Source organism: Rattus rattus, chromosome 4, assembly GCF_011064425.1.
Source record: "Rattus rattus isolate New Zealand chromosome 4, Rrattus_CSIRO_v1, whole genome shotgun sequence".
In the NCBI taxonomy this organism is placed as follows: Eukaryota; Metazoa; Chordata; class Mammalia; order Rodentia; family Muridae; genus Rattus; species Rattus rattus.
In genome coordinates, this window is record NC_046157.1 from 148,525,222 (window position 1) to 148,550,725 (window position 25,504).

The following is a 25,504-nucleotide window of genomic DNA, read 5'->3' on the forward strand; positions in this document are numbered from 1 at the left end:
CTTTAAGCCATGCAAACTTTTTTACTTTGACTTCGTTTTGAGACAGGGTTTCTCTGGGTTGCCCAGGCTGTTTTGGATTGCTCTCTAAACCAGGCTGGCCTTGAATTTATCAATACAACTGCCTATGCTTTCTGAGTGCTTGGATTAAAGGCTTGTGTCACCATAACTTGCTGTAGGCTTAGATTTTTCAAAACCTATTATAATAAGGGGTCTTAAACACTTTAACCTCTCTTCTAGCCTACCACCCACAAGAGATAGTAGAAAGGAAAGGTTCACAGGGCAAAGGGGAATGCGGGCCTTTTGGGGCGATTCCAATCTTCATTGTCAGGATATCAGCAGTTCAGTTCACATGAATCAGCAGAGGTAGCTCGATCCACTCACAAGCACCATTCACAAACCAGCAACAGCAGTTCAATACAGAAGAAACCCCAAGGCTCTGCAAATTGGCCTGAGTCTACAGAAGTGGCAAGCCAGAATATCACAAGAAGTTATTTGGTGAATTTCTTCGAAGTCTTGAAGTCACATAAGCAATGATCAGCAAAGAAGGCAAGAAGAACCAAAGCCGCAGCATTATCAGTGAAGACCAGCGGAGAGTGGCAAAGCCAACCAATGCAATAGCATCATCCACTGTCTGTTGGGTTATGCTTATACCCTTTCCAAACACCCATGAGTCCTCTCGAGCATCCACTTCAGCAAAACGTCACATTCCCTTTTTCCAGGCAGCTCCCAGAAAAATACCATGTCTGTTCTCAGCAAAACATCCTCTCTTAAGACAGTTTCCAGTGTCTCACATGACACAACTGAGTCTTCAGAGAAACCAGTTATTTCCACTTCAACCTGGCTTTAGTTTTTGACTTTTTATTGGAAGGCTGAGGATTTAATAGAGGGTCAGAAAAAATATTTTCTGCCAATGAGATATACTATTTACGTGAAATTAATACTAAATTCAATCACATTGAAATTGGTTTGGACTTTTTTTCTTTTCCCAGTTTCCTATGTGTGCGCACATAATTATGTGTGTGGTCACACCTGTGGGTGGGTGTGGACATGTATTTGTGGTCACGTGGAGGCTTGTGGCTCATGTTGGGAATCAATGTCATTGACCGCTCTTCCTCTCTATTCATTGAGACAAGGCCTCTCAGTCAAACCCAGAGTTTGCTGATAGAACACAGTCAACACCCATATGAGTGTGGCAGGCATGTAAGTTGGCAGATGACCCACGTCAAGGTGGTTGGGTACAGTTAGAGCTGAGAGTAGGGCTTCTGCCTGAGGTAGCCAGGAAAGATGACCTTAATTTCTACTCGTCTTAAGAGTTGTGAAGGTCCAAGAGGAAGACACAGTGAAAGCCAAAGGAAGAGGCTGAGAGGCAGAAACTGTTTCTTTACTTCACCTGTTTACTTGTTTCCACATCTAGACCTACAGGAAGATAGAGTGACCACCAATTTCAAATAGGAGAAGCCATGTAAGAAGCAAAATGTTCTGAATCAGGAAGGTCTCAGTCTGTAGTTCCTAAAGGTATACACCTTTAATGACTGCCACACTTCATTCAAAAAAAAAAAAAAATCTAGAAACACTGAGAATGTGTTAGGCTAATGTTTTTCAAGTTGAAACATAAAAGGAATGTGTCAACATTCCTTTAGGAGCTTCCCACTGAATCAGAAGTCCTAGGACCCAGGAATCTGTTTAAACTAGCTTTGTTTCACATCTTAGACTGCCGTACTCTAGGTATTAAGTGCTGGGACCCAATATGAAACAGGTAAACCTGGTTCCTGACTCTTCAATATATTTTAATTATAATCATGGGGGGAAGGGTGTGCAGTTCTTCTGGGTTGTTTTTCTTTTTCTCTCCTTTCACTATGAATGTCCCTTTTCACCCTTTGTGTAGCAGATGCTTTTTCCTGGGGAATCAACTGTCAGTTCTTCTCTAGTATGTGTGAAGGAACTGGGAGACAGGTAATTATTTCTCTCTTTCCTTTTCCTCCCTGAGACTGGATGTCTCTATATAGACTTGGCTATCCTAAAATTCACTATGTAGGCCATGCTGGCATCAAACTCACAAAGATCTACCTGCATCTGCTTCCCAAGTGTTGGGAGTAAAGGTGTGAGACACTATGCCAGGTTGGTGAACAGCTGATTTCAATGAGGTGATGTGTAAACTGGAATGGAGGGAAGGAGATGACAGAGCAAGTCCAGAGAAGTCATAAGTGAACATCAACGCTAAAACCTGGAGAGGAATCTGCACCACGGGGAAACACAGTAACTCAATTCTTACAGAAAAGAGGCAGTCTTGGTCTTGAGAAACGGCTAAAGAAACGTAACGAAGTGAGAAGCAGGCCAAAGACCGAACTGCTTCCAAACCACCCTTGTCTACCGATTACGTCCATCTTTGCCTTCACTGGTTGGTTCTAAAAAAAACTCTTCTAAGCTTTACACCGGCTTCCGGGCGTGGCTCAACTCTTCTGGGACTCTCCGCCTGCAATCTACTGTTGCCCGCGATGGACCCGCCCAACGTGATGACGTCAGTGCGCGCGCGCCCTCCGAAGGAGGAGTAGGGGCCGCGAGCCGGCAGGCACCCAGGCTTCGGTAACCTGTGCTGGGCGGGGGAGAGGAAGGGGCGGGGCGGGAGCCCCCCGGAGTTGCTGTGTTGCGGACCCGGCCCAGAGCAGGAGTCCTTGGCACGCTCAGCTCCCGTTTCTTCCCAGCAGCAGGCCCGGCACGTCCAAGCGATGGAGTTTCCGGACCTCGGGGCTCACTGTTCCGAGCCGAGCTGTCAGCGCTTGGGTGAGGGGCGGAGCATGCGGGAGGCGGGGCCGGACGGCTGGGGCTGGGGACTGCAGGTAGACCGGGGAGGGTGGGCACTGGAGCTGGAAAGGCCAGGAGGGCGGGGCTCGAAGTTGGGGGCGTGACCAAATTGATCGAGTACGGTGGAAGAGGTGCAGTGTATTGCAAATAGGGCGGAGTTTTTCCTACCGAAGTAGCAGCTTTAAGCTAGAGGAAAGGACATCTAGATTCCCTTTGAACCTGCAATCCGACCCATTCTCTGTAGATTTTTTGCCACTCAAATGCGATGCCTGCTCCGGCATCTTCTGCGCAGACCATGTGGCCTACGCCCAGCATCACTGTGGATCAGCTTACCAAAAGGTGAGGGGGCGATCGTGAGGGGTGGCAGGGGGTGGTTGTTTGGAGAAGAGAGCTGGTGCAGATGCTTTCAGGAATCTGTCTATGTTACGTTTTCCCCTCTTAGTTACTGTGTTTCTAAGCACGGTACTGGGAAACTTTTTTTGTTTCTGTGAGTGGTATATCCAGGTTCTTTAAGAGCACTCAGACTGACTCCTGACCCTTGACTATAGGATATCCAGGTACCTGTGTGCCCGCTCTGTAATGTGCCTGTGCCGGTAGCCAGAGGGGAGCCTCCTGACCGGGCCGTAGGAGAGCATATTGACAGAGACTGTCGCTCTGATCCGGCACAGCAAAAACGCAAGGTAAATAAATAATGGAGGGGTTAGTGAGACAACCCAGCTTGATATACTGATGTCTGCAAACTTAAAAGGCTAGTTCCGTGGGGCTAGAGGAGGAGATAAGAGTTTCATAAATAACAAACCCTGTTTCATCTCAGATCTTCACCAATAAGTGTGAACGATCTGGCTGCCGGCAGCGAGAGATGATGAAACTGACTTGTGACCGCTGTGGCCGCAATTTCTGCATCAAGCACCGTCACCCACTGGACCATGATTGCTCTGGTGAAGGTCATCCGACCAGCCGGGCAGGGTAACTACCACCAAGGACCCTACTTGCTTTGCTTCAGCCAAGTCTGCTTTGACCGAGGGAGTCTTTATGCTTCTTACCCCCTTTTGCTTGCGGTGCTGTGGATTGAAGCTAGGCAAGCAACTCTACCACTGAGCTACTGCCTTGGCCCTTTTTTGTTGTTTGGAGAGGTTTCACTATTTAGCCCAGGCTGGCTTCAAACTTGTGGCAGTCCTCCTGCCTCAGCCTCTCCAGTGCTGAAATTACAGCATACATTATTTCAGGCTCCTTTTATTCCTTGGAGATTTTCAGTTTTCCTGTCTGAACCTTCCAGGTAGCTGAAATTACAGACTACCCTCTTGACATCCTGGGAGGTTTGTCAGAATGGTTTTTCTTCCCTTCAGGCTTGCTGCTATCTCCAGAGCACAAGGTCTGGCTTCTACAAGCACTGTCCCCAGTCCAAGTCGGACCTTGCCTTCGTCATCCTCCCCCAGCAGGTAGGTCTATGCATTTCTCCTCTCCCCATTTTAACCCCTTCACATCTCTGACCGCAGCCTGTTTAATGTCTTCCGTAGGGCCACACCCCAGCTTCCACCCAGGACAACTTCTCCAGTTATTGCTTTGCAGAATGGCTTGGTGAGTTGGGGTAAGGTTGGAGAGACAGAAGTAAATCCACACAGAGTAAAATCCGGGGAAACTGGTCTTTCTCTCTCGCTTTGCAGAGTGAGGACGAGGCCCTGCAGCGTGCCCTGGAACTATCCCTTGCGGAGGCTAAACCCCAGATCCCAAGGTAGCTACTCTGAATGAGGACAAGATCTGTTTGGAAGGATAGAGGTGGGATCATGCCAACCCACTACAATCACTAAAAACTTGATTTCAAAATCAGATGAACTGCGTATCTCCAAAGGCCATACGAATGGCAGAATGCTGGTAAATACCATGCTGGGTTGGGGATTTAGCTCAGCGAAGAGTGCTTGGTTTAGCGAAAGCGGAAGGCCCTGGGTTCGGTCCCCAGCTCCAAAAAAAAAAAAAAAAAAAAAAAAAAAAAAAAAAAAAAAAAAATACCATGCTGGTTATAGAAAATAAAGATGGAGGTCACATTCAAAAGTACTTAGCACCATGATACCAAACAGATCATATCCTCAGATTTTTCGAAATTACTGTCACTGACTTAAGTTCTTCCATTCCAGTTCTCAAGAGGAAGAAGACCTGGCGTTAGCACAGGCACTGTCAGCCAGTGAGGCAGAGTACCAACAACAGCAGGTATGAGGACTGGGGAACTGGGTCCTGTTGGAGGGTGAGAAGCCAGGATTGGTCCTGCCCAGTTGTGGATAGCACTGCCGTGGGGTTATCCCTTCGCTTCCTCCCAGTGACTGCAGCCCATGCTGAGCCCTGGAATGAAGCCTGTCCTCTCCTGTCTTTGACTTCATCCCTGTCTCCTCCTTCTCCTCTCCTTGCTCCAGGCGCAGAGCCGTAGCTTGAAGCCGTCCAACTGCAGCCTGTGCTAGGGTCTGGGCTTGGGGAGGAAGGCTCACCCAAGGACTGTGGCCCTCACATCTCCAGGGTACACAGGCAAAGGAAGCACAGAGAAGCCTGGATCACAGAGACAAGCAGGAGTAATGTGGAGGATGTTCCATGGAGCCTGGAGAGGAAGGAAGCTTGTGCAGAAGAGGGTGGCTGAGAAGCGCTCTCTGGTTGGGGCCTTGGTAGGTGCTAACCAGACTCAATCCCCACAGCCTCTTACATCGTATTACCCCACTTTTCCCTGGGGCTGCCACATGTAGCAGACAGGGAGAGGGCTGGGAAGAGTAAAGACTGGTGATTAGTAAGATGTCTGAGTGCTGTGTTTCTTTCTCCTCTCCAACCCGAACTAAGCAGTCTTGTCTGGAATGTTCATTCAGCTCCTTGCAGTACTCCCCCCCCCACACACACACACAACCAAACCACAGCCATCCTTACACAGGCCATTTATTTCCTTCGGTGCTTTCTGGCCAGTCCCATTACAATAGCTAGCACCAAACTCCTATACCAGAGTGAAATGAAGCCAAGGAGAGGGACATCTTTTTCTCCTGAGTTAGCCTTAGAAGGAGAGGTCATCCCTTTTATTACTACGCCATGTCCTGAGGTTAAGAGTCTTCAGGGACAGTTTCTTGTCCTTGCTGCTGCAGCTGCCACATCTCAGCATACACGCCACCTCGGGATAGCAGGGCTTCGTGCCTGGGATGATAAAGGGTAAGTCCCTCTCATCGGTTTCACCCCAATCTCACAGAGGACAGAGGGGGTGAACAAGGGGACACCCTCGGCAGCCTCCACCCTGTTCAGATCCTTTGTGGCTCACCTTCCTCTCTCTATGATGCAGCCATCCTTGATGACAAGAATCTGGTCAGCATTGACCACAGTTGAGAGCCTGTGAGGTCAGACATCAGTTACTTACTACCTGCATCCAAAGCGGTCTACACTGCCAGCCATGTCAGCCCTGTAGTCCTGTACCTGTGTGCTACTACGATGGTGGTGCGGTTGGTGCAGACTTTGGCCAGAGAGGCCTGGATGGCTCTCTCATTAGATGTATCCAGTGCTGATGTTGCCTACAGAAAGAGCTGGGGTGAAATGCTCTTGCTATCCAGAGGTTCCAAGGAAGGCAGGATGCAGGCTGCTACTGGAAGCCTCAAGGATACTTTGGGTTCATGACTTATGTAGGGTTTTGGTGAAGGATGTTTTAAGGTAGGGAACTGCTCAGAAGTAGGCAGAGGTGGGAGAATAACTGGCAAGCTCTGGGGCCTCACCTCATCCAGCAGAATGATGTCAGGAGCCTTAAGGATGGTGCGGGCAATGGCCACTCGCTGCTTCTCGCCACCACTCAGCTTCAGACCCCGCTCCCCAACCTGTGTCTCATACCCTGTGGATGTTAAGTACCTCTCTCATGTCACATGTAAACAAACTTTTTTGTGGCCAGGTAGGTAAGGGAGGGGTGGAGCTGAATTTGAGATATTGATAGGGTATCACTGGGTAGGGAGGAAGACCTCACCTTCAGGGAAAGACAAGATGGCATCATGGATGCCCGCAGCCTGAGCAGCAGCCTGTACCTCACTGTCCCCAGCTGTGACACGGCCATAGCGGATATTGTTGGCAATGGTGTCGTTGAAGAGGACAGTGTCCTGGGGCACAACTCCAATGTGAGACCGGAGAGAGATCTGGGTTACCTGAGAGCAAAACACCAAAAATGCCCTGTCCTGCGAGATCCCTCCAGGCTTCCAGGAAGCACCAGGGATAAGCAGCCAAGGGTAAGATTCAAACCATGGCTGCCACAAACCTCAGTGGGGTGGGCAAATCACACAATCACTCCAAGTCCTCCCCATTCGTGAACAGAGAACATGGCTTCTGCCTGCTTCACAGGAAAGCATACCTCACATGTACCTGATTGCTTTCCTGGGTAACTGGTGGTCACATGGTACTAAAGACCCGGGTTTTTAACCATTTGGAGGTGCTGGGGAGTAAGGCTTTGTCTAGGTCGCTAAGCTATAGCTTCAGCCTCTCCCTTCCCCCGTTATTTAAAGACTGGGTCTGGCTGTTACTCTGGTTAGCTCTGGCAGGCCTTCACCTTGCTATCCTCCATCCTGAGATTACAAATGCACACCTTCAGACCATGCAAGGCCCTAGTGTCTTGCAAGGCTGGTATCTCAGGGATGCCCACTCCTTGCTGTTCTTCCACAGATCCCTAAATTACAGTCTTCTCTGCAGCAAGCTTACCTGTGAAATGTCCTGTCCATCTATTCGGATGCAGCCAGAGCTGATGTCATAGAAGCGAAACAGCAGGCGTAAAATTGTGCTCTTCCCTGCCCCAGATGGGCCTACCTGTTACATTGGAAACATGGGAAGAAAATTCTCGGGACTTTCCTATGGCTTTTAAGGCTCCCCTTTAAGAGGCCACCAAAATCCAGGAGAGCTGCTCTGTTCAGTCTTGTTGCCTGTTACAACCAGGCGTGGATACCCTGGATCATGATGAGCCATCATAGGCAACAAATGAGAGGAAGAGAAACTCAAGGAATGTGGGCCAAGTAGCTAGGACTCCTCTTACCAGAGCCACCGTCTGTCCAGGCATCACAGTGAAGGACACATCTTGTAAGGTCTCCCGCCTGCCAGCAAAGGTGGTGGATTTAGTAGTGGATCTACTGGATCACCCAGTAGTAGATGGATTTCCATCCTCAGACCACTAAATGGTCCTTACCCTCTCCTGTCTGGGCTCCCCGTTCCCCACCACACAGTGGTAGGTTGCAAAGCTGGGGTTCAGAGCAGGATGAAGGGCAGGAAGGCAATGTGCCAATATATGAGGGGAAAAGAAAGCGAGCAAAAAGGGGGCGCTCACCCATCAGCGTAGCTGAAGTGCACATTTTCAAACTCAACCCGGCCCTTATGAAAACGAAGGGGCCCTGCTCCAGGGACATCCTTCACCTGGAGAACACAGCCAACATATGCGACCATCAGTGGCCTGGGATTCTCTGGACACAAGAAACTCCCTCTACACCACCTTACTCCTCCCCCTGCTCACCTCTGTTTCCTCTTTCAGCAAGTCAAACATGTTCTCCATGTCAATGAAGTTAGTCTGGATCATTCTGCAAGAAGAGCGACAGTGGCTGGGGCTCCCTCAGGGAACAGAGGACTAGCAATGCACCCTGAGCAGGGAAGGGACAGGATTCAGGTTACCTGTAGTAGGTGCCGAACCAGTTGAGAGGCATGTACAGTTGGGTGATATAAGTGCCAAAAAGCACAAAGTCCCCAACCTGTAGAGACCCAGAGAAGCAAATATGTCAGAGGAAGCCAGCAGGTTGCTCTCAGTGTTACTTCGTTTACATGCCAGGAGCCTAGTGGCTCACACACGACCCTCTTCTCTGTCTCCTACGCTTTCTTCATGATTCTGCCTCACCTGTAGCCGTCGCTCGCTGACGAAGTATGCACAAAGCAAGGAGCCAGCAAGGAGCCCAAATCCAATCACCATGTTCTGGGTCTGATTCAGTAAAACCAGTGAAGCCGTTGACTTCCACTCCAAACCCTGGGGATGGAAAAAAAAAAAACAAAACAAAAAAAACAAAAAAAAAAAAAAACAACAGGAGGAAGGAATGGCCTGGGTGGGTCAGCTACCACCAAATCCCACTCCGGGTCCTAGCACCTTACCTTAAGCCCTGAGTCTCACCCTCCCCAGGCCTGGTAATGACATAGGACAGCTCCCACGAGTCCTCTCACCTGAAACTTGAGGATGGCCTCTCGATAGCGTTCTAACTCATAACCCTCCGCATTGTAGTATTTCACCTGAGGGAATCGCACAGTACACAGCTGAGGGATCATTCTCTCCAGAGTCCTGATCCCTTCTTCCCAATTTCTAGATTTATTTTTAATAGAAAGGTTTTCTGACATGGGGTTTTGCTATGTAGCCTGGTTGGCCCGAAACAGGCTCTGTTGGCCAGATTAGGGCTTGAACTCAGAGAGATCCACCTGCCTCTGCTTCTTCCCCATCTCTAAGATCCCCTCCAGATTCTTAGCGTTTCGGTGCTCCCGCCATGCTCCTCCACCTCGCCTTGCTTCCCACCACCATCTCAGGGCCACCGTTACCGTCTCAAAGTTTAGCAGAGAGTCTACTGCTCGTGCCCGGGTGGCATTTTCCTGTGTGTTCATATCACGGCGAAACTTGGCTCTCCACTCAGTGACCATAATAGTGAGGACTAGAGGAAGATGACAGCAGTGGAAAGAACAAGACATCATCCCCCAACAAGCCACCCCCTCTGCCACACTTACCAAACCTATGCTAGCACCCAGAGCCCCAGACCTGGAGAAAGAACTGTAAATTCACCAAGGAAAGGAGTCGTGTAAAAGATATCTTTGGGGGTTGGGGATTTAGCTCAGTGGTAGAGCGCTTGCCTAGCAAGCGCAAAGTCCTGGGTTTGGTCCCCAGCTCCGAAAAAAGAAAAGAAAAGAAAAAAAGATATCTTTGTATCCTGCGAAGTTTCATGTAGAAGTTGCTTTCGACGAGCATATGACTGGTCATACAGTGAGGACGTAACATGTCATACATGCCCTTCCCTGACTTTCATCTGTTTTACCTTAACGGAGGGTGGGATGGGGGGGAGGTGGAGTGGTAAAACCTTCCTATCACACAAGCAGTAAACAGAGCCTAGTCTAGCCTACCAATCCTCAGCCTGCTGAAGTGGGGTCGGCTGATTGGGTGCAGGGCTCATGGCCAACGAAGACCCTACACAGTTGAGGGAGATGGCTTCTCAGGGCGGCACTCACTGAGGTAAAGACTCATGCACAGGAACACAATGAGGCCAAACCAGGCATTGAAGAACATGCTGAAGTAGATGATGCCAATGATGATGTCGGCCAGGGTGGGGATGATGTTGAACACCAGGTAGCTAGAAGGGTAAGTCAAGGAGAGAAAAGCTTGAGGATGGAGACCCAGCAATCCTACCTCTGGTGACTTACCTAGCATATGCAAGGCCCTAGGTGGTTCAGTCTTTAGCATTGCACACACACACACACACACACACACACACACACACACACACACACACACACACACACAAACAGCAACAAAATAACCTCTATCAGTTATAAGTTACAAGTGCATAGATGAAAAAAATCTCAGCTGCTTATAGTGGTCCACTGGGGAGCTCTCTGAGTTCAAGGCCAGCCTGATCTACAGAGCGAGTTCTAGGACAGCCAGGGCTTTTATACAGAGAAGCCCTGTCTCTCCAAAAACAAGAAAGAAAAAAAAAACTAATCCCTATGATTTTGTTTTGGCAAAACAAAAAAGGTTTTGTTAAGGCAGTTTCAAAAAAGAACCTATGTCATGGAATCTTTTGGTTTAAAAAGATGTTCACAGTACCATATTAGTTCTGAGTCTTCAGAGTTTAAAACAAAATACATAGTTTAACATACTAAACAAGGTAGGAAAACTCTGGAGTAATGAATGGAACTCAAAAGATTTGGTCTGTCTATATTTTCATTTCTTTCCCGTTTAATTACATGCATGCTTGTAGGTGTGGGAGAGGCCTCAGAAGGCCAGAAGACGGTGTCAGATCTGGAGTTAGAGTGACAGGTGGCTGTGAGCTGCCTGAGACAAATGGTGTTGGGAACTGATTTCGGGTCCTCTGCAAAAGCATTTTCAACTGTGGAGGCTTCTCTCTAGCCCCCATTTTCGTTTCTTGAGGCAGAATCTTAAGGAGTCCAAGAGAGGCTAAAACTCATTCTGTAGCCCTGAACTTCTCCTGATCCTCCTGTTTCTACCTCCCAAGTACTGAGATTATAGGCATGCTGTCTGCATTACTGGGGTCGTTACTGGGGTTATACTTCTGCCTGTAACTTACTAAAAAGATCAAACAAAGCAAGGCAGGCAGGGTTGAGCGGCTCCCCCTCCCATGCAGGTGTGGCTGGCACCTGAGCAGTCCTGTGACACTGGATGTTCCCCGGTCCACAATCCGAAGCACCTCCCCAGTCCGACGGCCCAGGTGCCAGCGCAGTGAGAGTTCATGCAGATGAGAGAAGAGACGGAGTTCCACACCTCGGGACGTGAACTGCTGCACCCGGATCCACAGGAAGGTTCGAAGGTTGCTCACAAAACCTGGGGAAGCCAGGGAAGTTTTAGAAGATCTTGGGGGCCGAGGGAAATTAGCCCAACACCCAAATGCTAGAGTTCTGAGCACCCGAGGGGTCTGTGAAAGGAATATCAGAAGCAGGAGAGTGAGGGAGTTCCCAGGAGAGAGACTGATCCAACCAAGGTGAAGACAGAGTGTCTCATACCTGTACTGCCAGTGCCACCCCCCTGCAGGAACTTGAGGAAGACATAGGTGGTAACGGTCCAGGCCAGGGAGCTCCAAGGAGCCTTCGCAGTCAGTAAGTTCACTGTGGATTAAAGGTATCAGGAGCTACTTTCGACAACCAGGACTCTTTTTTTTTTTTCTTTTCTTTTTTTCAGAGCTGGGGACCGAACCCAGGGCCTTGTGCTTGCTAGGCAAGCGCTCTACCACTGAGCTAAATTCCCAACCCGACAACCAGGACTTTTGTTTTTTTTTTTTTTTTGGTTTTTTTTTTTTTCGGAGCTGGGGATCGAACCCAGGGCCTTGCTTTCCTAGGCAAGCGCCTACCACTGAGCTAAATCCCCAACCCCAACCAGGACTCTTTAAGGCAAAACTGCCCCAGGTTCTGACCACCTACCTCCCATCTTTGTGTAACCTCCCTAGGTAAGGGCTAACCCAGTCACTAAGCCAAACGTGCCCTTCCACCCCCCTCACCAATGTCCCTATAGAAGATGGGGACCAACACATTGAGTGCTCGGTCCAACCCCATGAGGCCCATGCATAGGAGCACAGTCAGCTGCAGAGATGGACTCCCCCGAGGCCACAAGTAGCCACTCAGCAGTCGAAGCTTCCTGCCGAGGTCTCTCCAAGTGGATCGTGGGTCTGTTGAGCGGCCCTAGGAAGATACCACACAGGAGGGGAGCTTACAGAGAAGTATACTTGCCCCGGTATCCGCAGGGAATAATACAGAGGACCACAGTTCCCAGGTATCTAAGGCTCACACGTGATCCCTCCCAGAGTTAGGAAAGTCACTGGATCTCAAACTGAACTTGGAGATGAGAACTGATTCACCTCAAGAGATGGGATTATCGTGTGCTTCAAGAAATTTCTTCCCCCACAGTCTGGTATTTAGACAAAAGCCAGCGTTCCTTCCGAGACTAAAGGTACTCTACTAGCAAAAGGGGGTCAGGTCAGTCTCCTCATCTCTGGCAAAAGGGGCATGTGGTTCTTCCATTACCACGACTATGATGCCTAATAGCACATCAAAGTCTTTCCTCCCAGTCCCTACTCACGAGCTCCCTTCCTCCCAGGTACCTGTTCATATATTACCAGGGAGACCCCCACCCCCATGCCTCTCTCTGCTTTGGTGGACAGACAGCTTTGGTGGTTTGAAAAAAACTTTTCCCTTTTCACCTACGGAGTGGCTATTTTGATTTCTTTGCTGCACCCATTTCCCTCAGCAATGATGTCACAGGATAAAATTAAAATAAATCCCAGCGTTCAGAGGGGTTTGGGAAGTAGCTTGGTGCTAGGCTCATGTTTAGCATCCACAGGGTACTGGGTTCTATCTCAGGACATGCATAAAGATACACTCTTGACTGAGAAAATTAGGGATACCTAGTTCCTTTGTTTTGTTTGCGAGAGGCTTTCTCTGTGTAACAGCCCTGGCTGTCTGAAACTCACTTTGTACACCAGGCTGGTTTTGAACTTACAGAGATCTCCCTGCCTCTGGGGTTAAAGGAGTGTGCCACCACACTTGGCATACCTGGTTCCTTCCTACATCTTGGTCTTCTTCATTAACATGTAGGGTATAAGACTGGGGGCGAAGTCCAGGGGCCCAGAGCCCCAAGATAAATAGCCCTCCAGAGGTCATATAACGCAGGACCCATAAGCCAAATTGAACCTACAATGAAATAGAGAACAGGTGTGAACCACGGCCCAAACCTTATTGTATTACTTCTTACGACACTCAGAAATTTGTCAGGAGCCTAGCAACAGGTTTAAAAAAAAAAAACAAACCCACAGTGACTCAGCACAGACACACCCCCATCCAGTGCTGGGTAGCCCCACCAGTTGGTTATCAGCTGTCAGCCACCGCCAGACACTTTGTTCATTTCTTTCTAAAGCATGGAGCCAGTAGGTCCAGACGCGGTACTTGTCAAACATCAGTACGTCTTCTCCCCATAAGGCCCCTTACCTGCTGGCCCAGATCTGCCCTGGACCACCACCACTGTGGGCTGTTCCAAGATACCAGGGCCAAGTTCTCGGCTGCAAATGTCACAGTCCAGAGGAGCAGAAGACCCAAGCTATGCCTGAACTTCATCCAGACGCCCATTGCCAGACTCTGCCGTGCCTGGCTCCGTTCCACCACGAGCAGCCACAAGCCACAGGCACTGGCTAGACTCTCCAGCACAGAAGCCAGCAGTAGGTAACCTGGCAGGCGGACCCCCCGAGCAGTGCCCACTCGGCCAGCCAGACTGGCCAGGGGCAGTGCCATCTGAAGTGTCGCCAGAAACAGCTGCAGCGCATAGGGAGCGACCCGAGGGCCAGCCGCCCAAGATAGCTCCTCTGTGCCAGCAGGCACCTCCCGACGCCTGCAGGGAAGAACCAGCACCAAGGCCAGTACCCCCAAAGTCATGAGTGTCGAGGGCACTAGAGTGTAGAAGAAGCAGGGACTCAAGCCATTCTGAGTCCATGCCGGCCCCGCCGGCCCTTCGGCCTCGCAGTAGTTGCCCACAGTCACCATGGCGATCTGTGGCTGCTGGCTGAACTTGAGGTCACTGCAGGATCAAAGAGTCGGGCTGGCCATTCAGAGAGGGCCGCAGATGCCAGGGTGTCCTGGGACATGGAGCTACGCCGCTGGGGTCGCGGGAAGGGACGCACGTGGACCTGCTACACTGCCCGCTCTCTTTACGCACGCGCCGCTACCACGCATACTCACGCAAGTCACGTACGCCGTGCTTGCCGGTTCCCACTCGCTAGCAGCTGGGACCCTAAGGCCCGGAGCCGCCGCACAAAAATGTTGTGTCCTTTACGGCAGCGGCCCCGCCCACCAGATCTATCCAGGGTTCCCATTGGCCAAGAGCAAGGAACACAAATAGGGATGGGAACCAACTGGATCACGTGTTCAGGGCGGGAAATCTGACCTGAACCTGACTGGAGACTTTGACCTCCGCAGGATTGTCCGTCTAAATCTGCCACCCTGCACCTTCGCCCTTTAAATCTCTATTACACCATAGCCTCGCTGGTCTCGAACCCGCTTCAGCTCCCTTTGTCACAGTGCTAAAGAGCGAACACCAGGGCCTCACACATTAGCAAGCTACTGAAATACACTGGAAACAGCCCTTCTCTGAGTCCTAGCTCTGTATCACTGTGGTGCCACAGGCGAACTTGTTTCCGGAGTCTCCTAGCCAGGTCTCTTTTATAGTCCCTAAGACCCCAGCTGTTGCGTGAAATAAAATGAAGCCACAGCCCGATCAAAGTCCCTTCTTTATTAAGGGTTATCAAGCTGTACAGGGTTCCCACCCTGTCTGCTGTGGGCTGCGACAGCAGAGTCTGCCACCTTCAGCATAAGTTTACCTCCCACAGCCGAGCAGAACTGGGGGAGTGTGGGGGAAGGGTAGGAGCTGAATCCCAGCATGCAATGTCGAAGCCCTAGGCTAGGGTGAGTCCATTATCCCTCCATCCTCCTTTTGGTGAGGGATACAGGGCAGAGCTGTCTTGCTGGGATATATATATATATATAACTGAGGTCACATTCCTGCCTTGTCAGTCCCTGTGCGGGTGATAGGAGTATATGATAAGCAGCTAGGAAGGTCTCACACTCCCAAGTGCCCATCCTAAAAGTTGAAGAGGGTAGTAAAGAATTTTCATCCTGTTCCTGCAACTTAGAAACCTTCCATCTTAGTGTCAAAAGGTAGTGTGAGGGGAGCTGGGAGCTAGGGCTCTCACCCCAACAAAAAGCAAAAGCCAAACAGAAGGGGGGCAAGTGAACCGAGGGGAGCAGGCAGCGCACACATGCCAGTGATGTGCGGGGGGGCGGGGGCGGCGAGATGGCTGCAGCACTGGGTGAGGACTGGAGGTAAGGGCTGCAGCCTGAGCTGCTCAGCTATTCCAGATGGGGGGCTAGGTTGCAGGGATTGAGGGTTCAGGCCCTGCCTTCCCACTCCACAGTTGGCACAGGTTCTTCTGCTTGGCAGCTTCTGTGGGGTGGGTGCAAAGATGGCAGTACTGGGACTGGGCTGGGGGCCAGTTTCTAGCACCACTCTGAGCCAAGGGAGTCCTGGGGTCGAGGCTAGACTCGTGTATGCCCCTAGTCCCTAGGCCTCAAATTCTTGGGCTATGGCAAGCCCAACGTTGGCACCTCCCTTGGCCAGGCAGGAACACACAAAACACCACACACGTGGGGCCAGACGGCACTCAGAGAATCCCTCTCATGGCAGGCAGAAGAGATGGCAGGACAGCTGTTGCCTCCATCCCGGAGCAGGGGAACCAGCTTCTGCCTTGTCTATACCTGTGCAGGAAAGAAAAGACCGGTAGTGCAGACAGTCTTCAGCTAGCTTCTTGCCCCATAGCAGTCTAGAAACAAAGGAAAGAAAAGCTGGAAGCTAGGAAAGTAAGCCTCCAACTTCAGAGCAGTAAAAGGAAGAGTGTATGAGTGTTTTGTCTGCATCTAAGGCTGGATCATGTGTGTGCAGTACCTGTGAAGACCACAGGATGACATCTGACCTGCTGGGACTGGGGTTACAGACGGTGGTGAGCCAGCATGTGGGTGCTGGAAATCGAATCTGGGTCCTCTGGAAGAGCCCCCACTGTTCTTAGCCACTGAGCCATGTCTCCAGTCCCCAGAAAGTCCAGAGAGACAACACCGTGGCTGGAGTGAGAGACATGCTCCCTCACAGAAGCTGTTCTTGGAAGTCACCACTTCTGGCAGTGGTTCATGGCCTTACAGCCTTTACCTTGTGCACTTGAGGGGGCAGTTCATCCTCTGAGCCCTCCTCTGGCACCGGCTCTGGGTGTCTTGATGCTGGCTGCCCATCTTCTGCCCATCCTCCCAAGGGCAGCCTGGAGAAGTGAGAGGGAGCACGGGGCACTGTGCCAGGATCTACAGAGAGAAACAAGAACAAAAAGAAGGTTGCGAAAGAAGGCTTTGAGGACTACTTGGGGGGTTAGTCTCCTTGAACCCCATCCTGTTGGTCTCTTTCTTCTTTGAAAGAACCATCCTTCCCTGAAACCACTTTGCTCCTAGATTCTGGGCTGGATACCTGTGATGCCCCCGTAGCGCCTCTGGAAGCCCCCATGCAGGGCGGTGGTCTCAGGTGCTCCAGGCCGGGGAGTAGCACAGGGATAGCTGGCAGAGCGTGGGATGGGTTGGGGGGCCCGGGCACCCTCTCCCCCCTCTTCAGGGGCACTCTCTCCACTCTCATCACTCTCCCGGCGGTGCCACACATGCCGCTCGGGCTCAGCCTGGGTCTGCTGCTTGTGGAGCTGCAGAAGTGGGGGGCTGATTAGTTGGGGACAGAAGGATGTCTATCTCAAACAGCTGCGTCCACTGCAGCATCTTCCATGCCCACTCACAAACCCTCACCTAGAGTCCTAGACTCACAGCATCTCAGATGTTAGTAGTGTGCAGTAGATGTGTGCTACTCTATGGCTCTCATTCTTAGGAGACCCCTGGAAAAGCCTCTGAGTAGCTCAGGTTGACCCTGAACTCAATGGTAGTTGAGAAAGACTTTGAATTTCTGATCTGACTTCATTTCTCCCTGGGATTACAGATGTTTAGGTAATGCTTGGAATGGAACCCCCCACCCCCAGCCCGGACCCTGTACATGCAGGGCAAACAGTCTACTGAGCTACATCTCTGGCCCTCATTTTACCCACTCCCTGAATAAAGAACAAGTTAACAGAGGATCTCAGTGCCAGGTATTATTCTGGTACTCAGAACACAGCGATGAACAAATAGAATTGTCAGTCTTTGTGGGGCTTCTACACTAGTGGTGGTAGTAAGGAAAAATAGACCACAAACTATGAAATAAAGATAAAACCCAAGAATGTCAGCACCAGAAGCTATGGAGAAAATCAGAAGAAGAAAATTCAATAGGCAGCTGTGCGTGACAGGGAAACATGAAGTAGCAGGATTAAGGCCAGCATGGTCTACATAGTCAAGAGTCAGACTCTGTTTTAAAAATCCAGGGGGTGGGTGGGGAAGGGGTTGGGGCAGGGAGAGGAGAAGGGAAAGGAAGGGAAGGATCAAGATTTATGAGAAGCTGGGTCTGGAGGTGCATGCCTGTGATCCCAGCTGGTTGGGAGCCTGTGGAAGGAAGATCACAAGTTCAAAGCCAGCCTGGCTACAAAATGAGTTCAAGGCCAGTCTAGGTAACTTAGTGAAAACAGCTCTTAGAATAATAAGGCAAAAGAAGGCTGAGGATATAGACAGAAGGCTGAGGATATAGCTCAAGGCTTACCTAACATGTCCAAGGCCTTACCTGTTCAATCCTAAGTACTGAAAAAAAATTAGATTCAGGAGAGTGGAGACAGGAAATTTATACTGAGTCTTGGAGATAGTAGGAGGAAGAGAACAGGGTAGGGAACACAAGCGAGGACATATGTGACAGCCAGGTATGGTGGTGTGTGCCTTTAATGCCAGCACTCAGGAGGCTGAGGCAGGTGGGGTTCTGTGAGTTCAAAGCCAGCCTGTACTATAGAGTGAGTCCCAGACAAGCCAGGGCTGTTATACAGAGAAACTGTCTTAACCCCGGCTTCCCCACTAAATGACTTCTGTGAAAATGTAGAGGCAGAGAAGGCCTAGAATCTACTGCTTTGGGGCTGCCCACTCACCTGGTGCATATAGAGGGCATGAAGGCTCATCTCAGTGGACGCATATTCAGACAGCACCAGGCTTTGCAGCTGTCCTTCCCACACGCTGCTCCCGGAGCTGGCTGTCCTGGCGTCCACTCTGTCCCTCCCAGCACAGAAAGACAGCAGGTATCAGCACTTTCAAGATCTATACCAGTTTTTGTGGGCTCCTGCCACGCCCTCCCATCGTGACCCACTTCCACTCACCCAGAGCCTGTCATGGTATTGGGAACCCGGCCTTGAGGGGCCTGTCCAGGCTGTAGAGGGGAGAAGGATCTAAGGGCAGAAGCAACATCAGCCCTGTGCCTGGAGCCCTGCAGGTCTCTGGACAGTGGGGGTCCTCGGCAGGACGAGCCTGCTACCACATTTGCAATGAGGCTCAGTGGCTATGGGGAAAAAATGGGGTTATGCAGAATTCTCAGAAAAGGGAGAGGCCTCTAGGTCCTCCAATATCCTAAGCCTCAGGACCCGATAGCCCAGATTGAACAGGGAAAACCTTGCACCCTGTGCCCCGTGCCATTCCTCTAACCACAATCCACTGCCCATCATCACCCAGGCCCCAGATACACACCTCGGACTCAGACTGTAAGGACTGGATGGATGTGAAAAGGGCATTCTCCGGGAGCAGACCACCCTGGGCAAGGCCAGCAGCCGCTCCATCTCGCTGCACCTGCTCCTTGAGGAAGCCCAGGAAGGCTGTGCTCTCACGAGGGGGCTGCCAGCCGGGATTGGTGATGGCAAAGTGCATGAGTGACAACTCGGTCTTCCCATCCTCGGCTTGCTGGTACACTGAGGCCTCAGTCTGCCCTCCAGACAGCCACTGCGTAAGGGAGAAGACGTGAGCAGGCCTGACTGCTTACAGGAGCCCTTCCAGGGGACAGAGACAGCAGGGCATTGTCACATCTGTCAAAGCCCTGATGCCCATCCCAAGAGTGGCCATATACGGGTCAGTCGCTAGTACTATACTAAGGGAGTGTGACTCATGGTTCAAACCAGGGACGGAATCCAGCCAGATTCCTGGTCACCAAACCGCGTGTCCCTGGTGCGGGGATGCCCACAGGCGAGCTACACTTTTTGTCATCTGTCGGCTCGGAAAGGGTAGCCATTTGCAGTTTTCCCGAAGCTTACTGTGGGCCAGCCTTGTTCCTGGCCATCTGCCCTGACCTCTCCCAGTACCTGAGGATGACCGTGCTGGCGAACGTCCATCTGCGCAAAGGAGCAGGTGTCCCCCACACCGACGACCTCCACAGTAAAGTTTCGGAAGAAGTCTATGATCTCCAGGGCCCGTGGGCGTAGGCAGAAGATGAGAATGAGGGGTGTAACAATGGGACTCAGCAACTCCTCCAAAATGAACACCTGAAAGGGAGGGGACAGGTTACTCACAAGCAGGCCACAGTCCAGCCCTTGTCACCAAGATACCAGTCAGTCTCTAGCAGGCCCTGACTCCAACTCCACTCACTGCCTTGTACTGGAAGAGCTGGGCAAACTCGTCCCGGGTCTGCGAGCGGTGGGCATTACCCTGCCAGTGGTCAGGCATGTAGTGGATGTGGGCAAGGATCACTCGGAGCAGCTGCTCAGGGCAGAACACCATGTGCTGGTCTGGGATGAAAGACCTAGTGGGATCAGGTGCATGGTGAGACACGAGCCCTTCCCAGAAGGCCGCTCTGCTAGTCCCCGCACCGCCCTGGCACACCTGCACACGGTCACCGTGACTCCCAGTAGGGTGACAGTGGTGAGGACGTGCTCCACTGCCAACACATCTTCATCATAGATCGTGAGAGCAATAAGCACGGCCAGGATAGAGCCCGCGAAGAAGGCACCATTCTTGGCCAGTAGAGTCAGTAGCGGTGACAAGAAGCAATTCATGTACTTGGAGGCGGGCTTGTATCCTCGGTTGAGGCGGGACTGCAGCTCGTGTTCCAGCTCATTGAAGTGGCGGAGGTAGCAACGGCCATAGAGTGACCAGCAACGCGCTCCCAGGGCCCCCGGCTCTCTCTTCAGCACCTCAGCATAGCTGAAGAAGGCGTAGAGGATCTGCCAGATGAGGATGAGGGGACAGAGCAGGAAGTTGGCGATGCCAATCCACAGGATGCGGTTGCTGAGACGCTGGGCCAGCTCTAGCCGTTGCCCTCCACGTTTGTACTCGGCCTTGAGGCTCCATTCATTGAGAAACAGAGAGCCGGGTCCCCAGAAGAGGATGAGCTCAAAGTTGTACTTGAGGCCACGGGTGAAGAAGACAACCTCTCCGAGGCCGGGCAGACGGAAGCGCAGAGGCAAGAGCGATTTGTTCACCAGTGCCACCATGTAGTTCTGGAAACGGAGGATGCGATGGTAGATGTCCAACTCCGTCAGCTCACGCTTGTGGATGCAGATCTGATGCTCTTTCTGCGTCTGCACAATCCGGGCCTGCACTTCCTGCCACGTGCAATACGGAAGGGCAGACTGCAGGACGGCGTGGACAAGAGACAGAGCAGAGGTGTTAGCTGAACCCTTTGTTCAACACAGATGTAAGATGTAAGTCGTGTGTTTAGAGCTATTTCCTGACCTGCTCCAGTACAGACCTGGAATGGCCCTCAAAGGCTCAAGTGTTAAGGGCTTGGTCCTTTGCCAATAAGGGGCTGCTCTTAGACGAGATTAATTGGGGCTTTAGATCCCACCCCTTCCTGCATTCCTCTCTACTTCCTGGTTGCCATGAAGTGAATAGGTTTCCTCTGTCATGTGCTCTTGCCATGATATACTCCCTCACCACAGGCCCCTCAGCAACTGAATCAACCGATGTTATCAACCAGCGATAGACTAATATATCCAAAACGGAGGCAAAATCGATCTTTCTCTTTAGAACGCTGATCGTCTCAGACATTTTTTTTCATATTAACAGAACCCTGATTATGACACCTGCCAGTGACGTAATGCTCAGGAACGCATCCTTGCTAAGACCTCTTGGGCTGTGTTGCTAATGGTTCAACTTCCGGTCTTACCATTGGGATCCGCAGAGCGTGTAGGTAGAAGGAGTGGATCTCCCAATAGCAGCAAATGTTATAGATAAACTTGATAAGCCGGTGGACCCAGAAGACACCAGCGATGACCAGGATGGTGATGAGGGAGCCGTTTTCCTGAATCCTGGTATGGAAAAAGATGGGGTAAAAGTAGGGTCCTTGAGGATGGAGTCTTAGCGACACGTTCTGGCGTGTGAATTGCTGCTTCGCACCCCACTCTCCCCTCTACTCATTAGCAGGGTCTCAGGACCATCCTTACCTGGCACTGCAAACTTGGGCAGGCAAAAAGGCATCTGGCAGGGTGACCTTGACAGGCTCGGTAGGATGGAGACTGTGGTTCACCATCTTGTTGGCAAATAGGATGTCATAGTCCACACAGCTAACCAGGAAGGTGGTGAAGGCAACCACAAAGAGGAACTGCCTGGGGAGTGGGGAAGGAGGGATGCAGGCCGTGAGTCAGAGAGGTGCTGGTGAGATAAAATGCAGTGAGCAGAGAGACTAGCGAGTGCTGAACAAGAGAGGAAATTAAAGGGGCTGGAGTGTTCCTAATGGCCTCTGCTACTGCTTAATCTCATAAGACCTTAAGGGCACAACTTGCTCCTATGTTTTACTCTTAGGTTCAGGTACTTCAGAAGCAGCCTGCTTCATTGTGTGTGATAAAATGCTGCCGCCGCTGCCACCGCCACCACTGAACTTGATTTTCAGAGGTTTGATGATTATGGTCTTTAGTCTTTGACTGGGAATCCAACTCATGTCAACAGGATACACACAAGTGCCTTATTCTGCTGAGCCATCTCAATTGCCCAAACTTTTAGCAATCTTTTGTTTGGTTGGTTGGTTTTGTTTTTCTGGACAGGGTTTCTCTGTGTACCTCCGGCTGTCCTGGAACTCACTTGATCTAACCAGGCTGGCCTTGAACTCACAAAGATCTACCTGCCTCTGCCTCCCCGGTGCTGGGATTAGAGGTGTGCATTAGCACACCCAGCCATGAATTCCTTTCTTATCATCAAGAACTCCTTTTCTGCTGGGTGTGGGGACCCATGTTTTTAATTCCAGCACTCAGGCAGGTGGATGTCTTTGAGTTTAAGGTCATGCTGACCTACAAAGGTAGTTCTAGGACAGCCTCCAGGGTTACCTGGAGAAATCCTGTCTGAAAAACCCAAACAGAAATAAAAACAAACAAAACCATGAAACAACAACAAAAACAAACAAACAAACAAACCCCAAATCCTCCCCTCTGGCAACACCAGACTCTCCCCACTCCAGCAGCATGGCTAATGTGCAGTCAGGCAGCATACAGGCTCCAAGAGCTCCTGACTAAAACACACACACACACACACACACACACACACACACACACACACCTCCTCCTATAGCTTAATGAAGTGACTAAGTTGTAAGTTCTTGCTATGTGAGAGATAGAAACTGGGAAGCTCTTCTTACAAGAGGCAAGGCTATAGGTTTAAATGTTATACCTGGGGCTGGAGAGATGGCTCAGAGGTTAAGAGCACTGAATGCTCTTCCATAGGACTTGAGTTCAATTCCCAGCAACCACATGGTGGCTCACAACCATCTATAGTGGGACTGATGCCCTCTTCTGGTGTGTCTGAAGATAGCTACAGTGTACGCATATACATTAAATAATAAATAAATCTTTAAAAAAAAAGTTATACCTGGTCCTGAGATAGAAAGGTTTGTAGAGTTTGGGGCCTAGGATTGTGTTGCAGTTGCACGTGTAGCCAGGCATGAGCAAAAGGGAAGACAAGAATATTTACTATATTTATTCTTTTACTATAGCATGCATCCCTTCGTATACTTACATGAGTTCAAAAATCTCTCCAATGAGCATACATGTGAACCCATTCTTCTGATGTAGATTATAAACGTGTAAGTGTTAAGAAAAAGTGGCCAGTAAGCAAAGACACTTAATATAGACGTTGATGTCTACACACTCTCAAGCTGAAGTCCTGGCTCCATAACTCTCTGGAGTGTGATCTTTAACAGGTTACTTCCCTAAGCTTTGCCCACAGTGGCAAATTGATAACAGACATACCCTCCTTTTAGGGTTATTGGGTCTAGGAAAATACAAACTACTTAACACGGAAATGACAGAGTCCAAAGACATTATTACCATTAACAACTAACACCCTTAGAAAAGTTCTTCATTAATTAACACAAGGGCATAGAGTGCTCCGCTAATACGAGGTATCATTACTTTTAACAATCGTTATTTCAATGAGTTTCATTTCCCCTTCCATGGACTGGGGCGGAGCTTATCCCCATTTCCCATCAGAGAGCTAGCTCAGAGAAAAGGTAGAAGAGCTCCTATGCAGAGACACAAAGGATATTCGAGAGAAGAAGAGGTCAAGGTTTTCAATGTGGTGCCAAGGTGCTGTGGACACAGGAGCAGAGATGTCAGATCCCTGAGGAAACTATCCCCCACCCCCACGGCATCCCCCACCCCCACGGCATCCCCCACCCCCGAGGCATCCCCCACCCCTGCTCTGCTCCCTCAGTATTACCCCAGCAACTTCCGCTCCCTACTCTGGTTGTCATGTCCCAAAACTCACATTTGCTCCCCTCAGCCACATGCACCAACAGGTCCTCTTCCCCTGGGGGTGAATCGCTATAAGAGGCCTCTAGGCGCTGGTATTCAGTGTCAAACTGTGCCATCACGGCAGCCCCCTGTCCACCTTGTTAACCTGCCGGGGAATAGAACCCGTATCAGATCCAGGCACTGTCTACTTGCTGTCCTGCCCACCAGACCAAAAGGAATGAGAAAAAATAGTTGGGATTTGTTTTTACCACTAACCTCTTTAACTCAGAAGCAGTACAGGGATAATAGTCAAGAAGAACAGCTAAACTTGGGACTTAAGGGGGCCTTAACTCTGACCATCATTCCCAGAACCTTTATTGGGCAGCTACTCTGCCAGGATCTGCCCCTTTGATATGGGGTGAGTGTTTCACCTTCTGTCCAATGAAGAGAAAGCTTCCTCCCCTATCCCTCCTGGAAACCCTGGTCTCTCTAGAGACTTAACAGTTTGGAAGCAATTTTTTTTTTTTTTTTGCAAACAAATGTTTAAGATAAGCACATGGCCCTACCAGCTCCATGGACAGTTTCTGCTCCACGTCAGTCCTGGGTGCCCTGGTTGGACAGCTGCTGGAGGAAAAGGTGTCAGGGCTCAAAGAATAGGGAGTTGGGACAGGAAAAAAAATCCAACCCTCACACCCACCCAAGCCCCACTAAGAGGAGGATAGAGAGATGGGGAAGACACATCTTTCCATTTGTGTCAGATTGTCTCCTGGTGTTCTATGTAGGACCATTCATCTACCTGAGGATACCCAGGAGTAACTAAACTCTCTCTGACCCTGTGGAGACTGTGTCAGTCCAGGTCAGAATCCACACAGCCCTTTGTTTTACCTTTGGTCAACCTCAACTTTAGAAACCAGACATGCTTCTCAGAGTCCAGAGAACCCCAAATGAGAGTCTTCACCGGATTTTTCTGGATAATCCCTTCTGCTTCCCTAGCATCAAAGACCCAGCAGGCATGGCTTCTGGATCAGAATTTTTCAGTCAATGTAGACTCGGTTTCCCTCTTGAATAAGTGGTTTCCCTGGGTGCCTAGTGCCAGGTGGGGTCAAGGTAGTATGATATACTCCCAATCAGTGAAGACTCTGGGGATGGTGGATCTTGGTCCGACCTGGTCCCAGAGGGAGTACCTTGGTTAGTAAGAGGCGTGTGCCTCAGGAAACACACTCACCTGGTCAATGTAGACCCAGGGCCCATGGATCTCCCCAGGAAGGGCCTGTGCTCAGGGGTGTCTGTGGATGGTGGAGGGGTCGAGCCAGATCTACAGCTGATATCCCCGGTGGGCTGGGATGCCTCCCCAATCCCAGCCACTTAGACCTGAGCACAGGCGCCCCAGGGTCGCCCGGCCCCAGGCCGGGGGCTAGGCTCCCAACAGCGGACAACCCGGCGCGCGGCCCGGGCGCACGCGCGCTCCCCTGGCCGCGCGCGCCCTCTATCAAAACATTCTAGCTGCGCGCCCCCGGCCCGCCCGCCGCTCCCCTGCCCCCGTTACGCATCGCGAGCTCACTTGGGGCTCTGTGGGCACCCCTGGCCAGCTTGGGCCTGGGTCTGGAGATTCCAGTTACCAGCCTCGCGTGTCACCGCAGGAACCGCGACCCGGGCGATTCCAGAAGCCCGGTCTGTTCTGCTGGGCTCAGCTAGACCAGGAGCTCTAGGCCCTCCGTCTGTCATTCACTGTCACCCGCAGCTAGTCTGGCCAATGAAAAAAGTGGGTGGAGACATGATGGCCAATTCTTAGCCCAGGGGGCAGG

The 25,504-nt window shown here is 50.8% G+C and overlaps 3 protein-coding genes across 9 annotated transcripts; 1 reads left to right on the top strand and 2 right to left on the bottom strand.

Annotated features, from left to right (window-relative positions):
• Positions 1–2,510: 2,510 nt before the first annotated feature.
• Zfand2b (zinc finger AN1-type containing 2B) lies at positions 2,511–5,575 on the top strand. Of its 2 annotated transcripts, none has more exons than XM_032901380.1 (9): positions 2,511–2,583; positions 2,706–2,781; positions 3,047–3,141; positions 3,351–3,482; positions 3,617–3,768; positions 4,149–4,380; positions 4,467–4,534; positions 4,935–5,007; positions 5,208–5,575. In XM_032901380.1, exons 2-6 carry the CDS (start codon positions 2,727–2,729, stop codon positions 4,243–4,245), a joined length of 531 nt encoding a protein of 176 aa, XP_032757271.1. In that variant the 5' UTR covers positions 2,511–2,583; positions 2,706–2,726; the 3' UTR covers positions 4,246–4,380; positions 4,467–4,534; positions 4,935–5,007; positions 5,208–5,575. The 2 variants fall into 2 exon arrangements, with proteins under 2 accessions (XP_032757271.1, XP_032757272.1); XM_032901381.1 differs by having other exon boundaries at positions 2,545–2,583; positions 2,703–2,781.
• A 119-nt stretch (positions 5,576–5,694) lies between these two features.
• On the bottom strand, positions 5,695–14,364 carry Abcb6 (ATP binding cassette subfamily B member 6 (Langereis blood group)). Of its 2 annotated transcripts, XM_032901387.1 has the most exons (19): positions 13,510–14,361; positions 13,078–13,215; positions 12,027–12,207; positions 11,536–11,637; positions 11,173–11,356; positions 10,027–10,148; positions 9,349–9,458; positions 8,983–9,048; positions 8,666–8,791; positions 8,446–8,522; positions 8,291–8,354; positions 8,108–8,193; positions 7,820–7,877; positions 7,492–7,596; positions 6,770–6,944; positions 6,528–6,640; positions 6,235–6,329; positions 6,083–6,151; positions 5,695–5,961 (listed from the first exon to the last, which is right to left on the bottom strand). In XM_032901387.1, exons 1-19 carry the CDS (start codon positions 14,056–14,058, stop codon positions 5,871–5,873), a joined length of 2,511 nt encoding a protein of 836 aa, XP_032757278.1. In that variant the 5' UTR covers positions 14,059–14,361; the 3' UTR covers positions 5,695–5,870. The 2 variants fall into 2 exon arrangements, with proteins under 2 accessions (XP_032757278.1, XP_032757280.1); XM_032901389.1 differs by lacking the exons at positions 5,695–5,961; positions 6,083–6,151 and having other exon boundaries at positions 6,252–6,341; positions 13,510–14,364.
• Positions 14,365–14,783: 419 nt separating this feature from the next.
• Atg9a (autophagy related 9A) lies at positions 14,784–25,480 on the bottom strand. 5 transcript variants are annotated; one of them, XM_032901385.1, is made up of 17 exons: positions 25,261–25,480; positions 24,925–24,985; positions 24,266–24,320; positions 23,734–23,865; positions 23,512–23,555; positions 22,984–23,048; positions 21,423–21,584; positions 21,146–21,287; positions 19,861–20,609; positions 19,627–19,780; positions 19,344–19,523; positions 18,739–18,987; positions 18,375–18,553; positions 18,150–18,267; positions 16,577–16,799; positions 16,271–16,416; positions 14,789–15,825 (listed from the first exon to the last, which is right to left on the bottom strand). In XM_032901385.1, the coding sequence occupies exons 4-17, from the start codon at positions 23,834–23,836 to the stop codon at positions 15,820–15,822; spliced, it is 2,520 nt and encodes an 839-aa protein (XP_032757276.1). In that variant the 5' UTR covers positions 23,837–23,865; positions 24,266–24,320; positions 24,925–24,985; positions 25,261–25,480; the 3' UTR covers positions 14,789–15,819. The 5 variants fall into 5 exon arrangements, with proteins under 5 accessions (XP_032757275.1, XP_032757276.1, XP_032757277.1 ...); XM_032901386.1 differs by having other exon boundaries at positions 24,266–24,323; XM_032901384.1 differs by lacking the exon at positions 25,261–25,480 and having other exon boundaries at positions 14,784–15,825; positions 24,266–24,323; positions 24,925–25,069.
• Between the last annotated feature and the right edge of the window lie 24 nt (positions 25,481–25,504).

Bases quoted from the DNA above. Each gene is read 5' to 3' on its own strand.
- Zfand2b (XM_032901380.1), top strand. From the start codon at position 2,727: ATGGAGTTTCCGGACCTCGGGGCTCACTGTTCCGAGCCGAGCTGTCAG. The intron at 3,142-3,350 runs GTGAGGGGGCGA...CCTTGACTATAG, and splicing joins GTGGATCAGCTTACCAAAAG to GATATCCAGGTACCTGTGTG. The intron at 3,769-4,148 runs GTAACTACCACC...TCTTCCCTTCAG, and splicing joins CATCCGACCAGCCGGGCAGG to GCTTGCTGCTATCTCCAGAG.
- Abcb6 (XM_032901387.1), bottom strand. From the start codon at position 14,058: ATGGTGACTGTGGGCAACTACTGCGAGGCCGAAGGGCCGGCGGGGCCG. The intron at 8,194-8,290 runs GTGAGCAGGGGG...TGTGTTCTCCAG, and splicing joins TGCTGAAAGAGGAAACAGAG to GTGAAGGATGTCCCTGGAGC. The intron at 7,878-8,107 runs GTGAGCGCCCCC...CTTTGCTGGCAG, and splicing joins CACTTCAGCTACGCTGATGG to GCGGGAGACCTTACAAGATG.
- Atg9a (XM_032901384.1), bottom strand. From the start codon at position 23,836: ATGGCACAGTTTGACACTGAATACCAGCGCCTAGAGGCCTCTTATAGC. The intron at 23,049-23,511 runs ATATCCTTTGTG...TAACACTTACAC, and splicing joins TTGACCTCTTCTTCTCTCGA to GTTTATAATCTACATCAGAA. The intron at 21,288-21,422 runs GTAAGGATGGTC...TTTCCATACCAG, and splicing joins GCCCAAGTTTGCAGTGCCAG to GATTCAGGAAAACGGCTCCC.